Source organism: Loxodonta africana, chromosome X (genome assembly GCF_030014295.1).
Source record: "Loxodonta africana isolate mLoxAfr1 chromosome X, mLoxAfr1.hap2, whole genome shotgun sequence".
Taxonomy (NCBI): domain Eukaryota; kingdom Metazoa; phylum Chordata; class Mammalia; order Proboscidea; family Elephantidae; genus Loxodonta; species Loxodonta africana.
Window position 1 is genome coordinate 123,968,275 of NC_087369.1, and position 6,020 is coordinate 123,974,294.

A 6,020-nucleotide genomic window follows, 5' to 3' on the forward strand; every position below is an offset into this window, starting at 1 on the left:
AGTACATATGAACATTTAGTACATAATAAAGATGGCATCTCAAATCACTAGGGCATAAATGGGCATTTTAATAAACAGTCCTGGAACAACTGAGCAGGCACTTGGGAAAAGAAAAAAAATTAGACCCATACTTCACACCATACAGAAGTATAAATTCTAAATGTAAAAGAAAAATAATAATTATGAGTACTGGAAGAAAACAAGTGAATTCCTTAATATAGGAAAAAGATTTTATAACTATGAATCAAAATTTAGAGGCAATAAAATTTTGATAAATTTGACTGCATAGTTTTTTTTTTTTTATGCATGGAGAAAAATCCCACACCATAAACAAAGTCAAAAGACAACTGACAAACTAGAAAATATTTGCAACATCTACAACAGATAAAGGCCTAACATAATATAAAGAACACTTGAAAAAACCGGGGGACAAGGGCCAACAACCCAATACAACAATGTGGAAAAGACATTAACAGACAATTTATAAAGATATTAAAACTGTCTTTAAAACATAACTAGAGAAATGCAAGATAAAACACCACGGAGATACTACTTCTCATCTATCATATTAGTGAAAATTAAGTATGTCACATGTTACGCCGAAAAGAGTGTGGGGAAACCAGCATTCTCCTATATTGCTGGTAAGAATGCAAAAATGGGCCTGAGACTCGAGGGAGGGGAATAACCTGGATATGTAGATAGATTTGGGAATCTTCAGTACCTGAATGGAAGTGACCGAGATCACCCAGAGAGAGAGAGAGAGAGAGAACACGTGGACTGATAAGAGAGGTGGCCCAGGACAGAGCCCCAAGCAACACACCCCTCAAGGGGACAGCACAGCTTCCTGGCAGGCACCACCACCGGGGCTCTGGAGTCAGGCAGGGCTGGTCTTGAAAGCTGGCTGTGGGGCTTGGGAGCTGAGCATGCCTGGCTCAATAAGGTCCCCTCCCTGTGCCTCAGCTGTCACACCTGGCGATGAGGGGTGCCTTTGAGAGGGCTGTGGTGCTGAAACTGAGATGCGCCAGGTAAATCACCTGGGGTCAGGAAGCCTCCATCTCCTCCTTTCCTTCTTCTCAGTGCCCCGCCCCCTCAGCTCCCCGGATCACTCAAGAGTGGGAATGGTGGGGGGGGTAGAGGGGGGCGGAGCGGGGGGCCCCTGAGCAGAGGGTGACGCGCGGCGCCCACGTGACCGGCCGGGCGCAGACGTGGGTACCAGACCCCGCGCCCGCCCGCCTTCGCAGCGCTTGGGTCCGGCGCTAGCGGAACAGCTCTCTGAGCGGCCCCGGAGGCGGGCAAGCGGGCGCGCAGGCTGCGGCGAGCCGAGGAGGCGCCGGCCTGCCCCGTCCCGCAGGTCAGCGTGGTTGGGGCGCCGCTGGCGGACCTGGGCGGGGGTATGGGGGTGGGAGCAGGCTCTGGAGCAGCGGTGGGGGAGTGGGAGAGGGGAATGGATGAGGAGTACTTTGGCGGGGACGGGAGGGATGGAGAGCAGCTGGGGGCAGGAAGGGAAGGGATGGGAAGCACCTGGTGGGGGGACGAGAGGAGAAAGGATGGAGTGCACCTGGGGGAGGAGGGGAAGGAATGGGGAGCACCTGGGGGGGACGGGGAGCACCTGTAGGGGACTGGGAGCATCTTAGGGACGGGCGCGGGCGTGGGTAGAGTGTGGGGGAGGACCCCGCAGCGCCTGGCCCACCTTCTCGACCCCCCTCCTCTGCACCCTCCATCCCTTTTAGAGCCAGTAATCGGGGGAGCGCCCCCGCAGTGCGACAGTGAGACGTAGATTCTGGAAATATCCCCCCCCCCCGCCCCGCATTCTGCTCCTAGGAGGAAAGATTAACCTCCAGGAAAAGTAGATAGGGGTGGAGCAGGTTGCCTTTGGGGAAGGGGGACACCAAAACCCCCCAAAAGGAAAACATCCTGGTTTGGTGTCCAAAGCCTAAAAAGATATGGCGGCTGGGGGGGGGAGGGGCGGGGAGGTGAGGGAGGGGAATCTTCCGGCGAGGAGGCTCAGATCCAGGAAAGGACCCCGTGTCCCTGTCTCCTGTCTGTCTGCAGGTCTGGGCCTCTGTTGTTCCCAGAACTCTGCAAGGCAAGAAAAGGAAAAGAAGCCTGTCCAGAAGCCCTGCAGGTCTGTGAGAGGGGACACTGGACCCGGACCCGGACCCGGGGCTGGGGGGAGTGTGGAGGGCAAGGGCTGGGCAGACTTTAGGGACACCACCCTCCAACACATACGCAGCCACCCTCCCCTCCCACGCTGGGAGTAGAGATGGTGACAGGGCCTGCCTGGGAAAGGGTTGGCTCATGTCTATGGGAGGAGGGGTGGGCGGAAGGCACACCTGGAGGCCCAGCCAGATTAGGGGAACCCTGACAAGGGCTGAGAGCCAAGTACTATCCAGACCAGAGCTTCACTCCTAGGTCCAAAGTCATCAGTCTCCCTTGTCTCCTCCCATCTTCCCTCACCCCCTAACCCCCAGGACAGGAAAAGGAGGAGAATCTCAACATGGAAAAACGCTACAGTGAAAATGAAGGAAAGCTGGAAAAAGAGGGAAAACCAAAAAGTGAAGTAGAGCCGGAAGATGAAGGAAAGTCGGAAGAGGAAGAAAAGGCGGAAGTGGCGGGGAAGCCAGAATACCAGGGGAAGCTAGAGGATGAGGGAGAGCCAGGTGATGAGGGAGAGCCAGAGGGAAGGAAAGAAAAGCAGGGAAAGCCAGGAGATGAAGGGAAGCCGCAAGATGAGGGCAAGCTGAAGTCTGAGCGAAAGCCAGAGAGCGAGCCCCGGGCTGCTGAAAAGCGCTCGGCTGAAGATTACGTGCCCCGGAAAGCAAAAAGAAAAACAGACAGGGGGACGGACGACCCCCCCAGGGACTATCAGGAGGATTTACACGAAAGGCGCTTGAGCAGTGAGGAGATGATGAGAGAATGTGGTGATATGTCAAGGGCTCAGGAGGAGATAAGGAAAAAACAGAAAATGGGTGGTTTCCATTGGATGCAAAGAGATGTCCAGGATCCATTCCCCCCAAGGGGCCAGCGGGGAGTCAGAGGAATGAGGGGCGGAGGTAGGGGCCAAAGAGGCTTACATGACATCCCATACCTTTAATGCCTTTGGCTTTCAATTCCGGTTTTCCCATGAGAATATTGGCAGCCCCGCTTTCCCTGGCAGGCATTTGCCAGGCTCTGTGCTCTAACCTACGCTGATACTTGGCTTTAGGTGTCACTCTTGTTACCAGCAGCCTTTGACCCCACTGCAGCCTCTGTGTTTCAGTAGGGGATTTTCATCCATGTGCATGAAAGAGATGTTCATGGTACCTTGTAAAGTATTAATAAAACATAGTTTGCAGAACCGCATGTACGGTATCAGTCCATTTTTATACAATTGTATATCTGCATGATACATCTAAGCACAGGGGAAACTATGAATGTGTGTACACTAGAAAGTTGGCAGTGGTCATTCCTGTGTGATGGCCAATAATAGGTCTTGCATGTACTCAAAAATGAGTCCAATCAACTGATAGTTTGAGGTACCCCCATGCCATTCCTCTGCTGGTGTGCCCCATTCCCATGTCTTCTCCTGGGTCTAACCATGTCAGGTGGGCACTGCTGCACCTTCTGGTTCCTCTACTGTCCTCTGGCTCCCACCAAGTGATTCTTTTCTTTGTTCGCTCACCTCTATTTTTTTTCTGAAAGGATATGGATTATGTCTGTCATAAAAAATAATAAAAGCTAAAACCAGAAAGCAATACATGATAAACAGTTGAACTGTCCAGTAAGCTTATGAGGGCAATGGAGACACTTAAAAATCTTGTCAGAATATAAACATGGCAGGTAAAACTCACATCGCCTCTGAGACCTGTAGCTGGAGGAATCCACCTGGCAGTTATTACAGGTCCACTGCTGTAAGAGTCAGTCTCGTCATCTGTGAAATGAGGATAATCTTTGCCTCACAGGACTGTAGAGTGGATCAGATGAGGTACTGAGTATGTGAGCTGTGTTGGGCTGGCTCCCTTGCAGTAGCAGGACCTTGGACCCTATCAGACACTCAGGGGAGAGCTGAAGGTAGGTCTCACAAGTGCCTAAGGACAAGTCCAGGCAGCTGAGAAGAGGCTGTCACCCTTCTCTGGGTACTACCACATTTGCTGGGCACTCCTGATATGCTGTGCCCTGTACCCTCTACTGACAGCTACGGGTATTATGGTGTCCTCGGGGTAAGGAGCCTTGGTGGCACAGTGGTTAAGAGCTCGGCTGCTAACCAAAAGGTCAGCAGTTCCAATCTACCAGCCACTCCCTGGAAACCCTGGGGCAGTTCTATTCTGTCCTATAGTGTCGCTGTGAGTTGGAACTGACTCGATGGCAATGGGTTTGGTTTTTGGTTTTATGGTAACAAAGCCCCTTTGATTCTCTGGAGTCCCCAAATTGCCAAAGTTCCTCCCATTTAGACCCTATAGGTGTGTGGATAAATCTGCACTCCCAACATCAGAGTTATACTTACCCATGTGGGAACTGACTCAGGGCTGCTTGGGTCCCACTGCATTACATAGTTCTTAGCAAAGTAGTCATTAATGGTTTTAGTTCATTTTATATTTGCTTTAGTTTCCTTTCTCTTCATAGGCCTCAAACATTTTGGTTCCGCTGGGGTCTGTGTCCTGCAATTAATCTATGGATCAGACAATATATTGTGGTTTGAACTGAACTTTCCACCTCAGTAGCCCAGAGAAACCGTATTTCAATTTACGTGTCTTTCTTAGCATTAATTTTCTCTCTAAAAGGGCTCCTGGCTGGCTTGCTGTACAATATCAAGGGACTTGTCCATACATAATCACAGAGGGTCACACATCTGAGTCTCAAGCCAAAAAATTCCCCTTTCTAATACAAAGTAACTAAAACAGGTAATGGTGCTCCTTAAGACATTAAAGACTCTCAATGTTAGCCAGTTATTTAACCTGTCTGTTACCTTCTCAAGAAACCCTGCTGGTGTAGTGGTTAAGTGCTACAGCTGCTAACCAAGAGGTCAGCAGTTCAAATCTGCCAGGCGCTCCTTGGAAACTCTATGGGGCAGTTCTACTCTGTCCTATAGGGTTGCTATGAGTTGGAATAGACTTGATGGCAGTGGGTTTTTTTTTTTGGGGGGGGGGTTACCTTCTCAAAGACTCTTATTCATCCTGGTATCCCTAGAACTGTACATGACACAAAGTACTTAATAATTACTTAGTTATGACTGAGTGAGGAGCCCTGAGCTCTTGGCCAAGTGTAGCCTTGGGCAAGCAACTTCGCTTGTAAAAAATACAATTGAATTTTAAAAGTAGATACAGGAAAAGTGATATTTTCCAAAATTCCATACATGAAACTATTTTAATTTTGTATAAGATAGATTTTTTTTTCAAAATGTATTAACAGACCACCTTGGAAGTTTGCTGAAAATGTGACATCCTGGTCCCAACCACAGACTCAGAATTTCTAGGAATATGGCCCCAGAATCTGTAATATCCACAAACTCCTCAGGTGAGTCTGATGTACACCAAAATTTTATACACTGTATGATCTCAATTAAGTATAAGCCACAAAAATCTAGGAGAAAATATAGGAAAATGTTTATCTGAATTCAGTAGACAAAAAGCCAGAAAGCATATACAGGCAACCAAAAAAAAAAATCAAAATCAAACTGTGCAGCATTTGTACACTGACAACTACAAAAACATTACTCAGAAAAATTAAGACAAATAAATGGAAAGATAAACTATGTTCATGGATCAGAAGACTCAACATTGTTAATATGGTAATTATCCCAAAATTTATCTATAAATTCACTGCCATCTGTATTAGTTTCCTAGAGTTACCGTAACAAATTACCACAAATGCAGTGACTTAGAACAAAAGAAATTTATTCTGTTAAAATTTTGGTGGCTAGAAATGCAAAATCAAGGTAATGCTAGGATCATGCTCCCTCTGGTGTTCCTTGGCTTGCAGCTGCATCACTCCAATCTTTGCCTCTGTCATCACGTGGCCTTCTTCACTGTGTGCCTGTGTGT

General features: G+C 48.4%; 1 protein-coding gene across 1 annotated transcript; it reads left to right on the forward strand.

Moving 5' to 3' along the window:
- The first annotated feature begins 1,290 nt into the window (after positions 1–1,290).
- Positions 1,291–3,546, forward strand: LOC100677372 (transcription elongation factor A protein-like 3). Its single transcript, XM_064278113.1, has 3 exons — positions 1,291–1,351; positions 2,053–2,125; positions 2,472–3,546. Exon 3 carries the CDS (start codon positions 2,498–2,500, stop codon positions 3,092–3,094), a length of 597 nt encoding a protein of 198 aa, XP_064134183.1. The 5' UTR covers positions 1,291–1,351; positions 2,053–2,125; positions 2,472–2,497; the 3' UTR covers positions 3,095–3,546.
- The last annotated feature ends 2,474 nt before the right edge of the window (positions 3,547–6,020 follow it).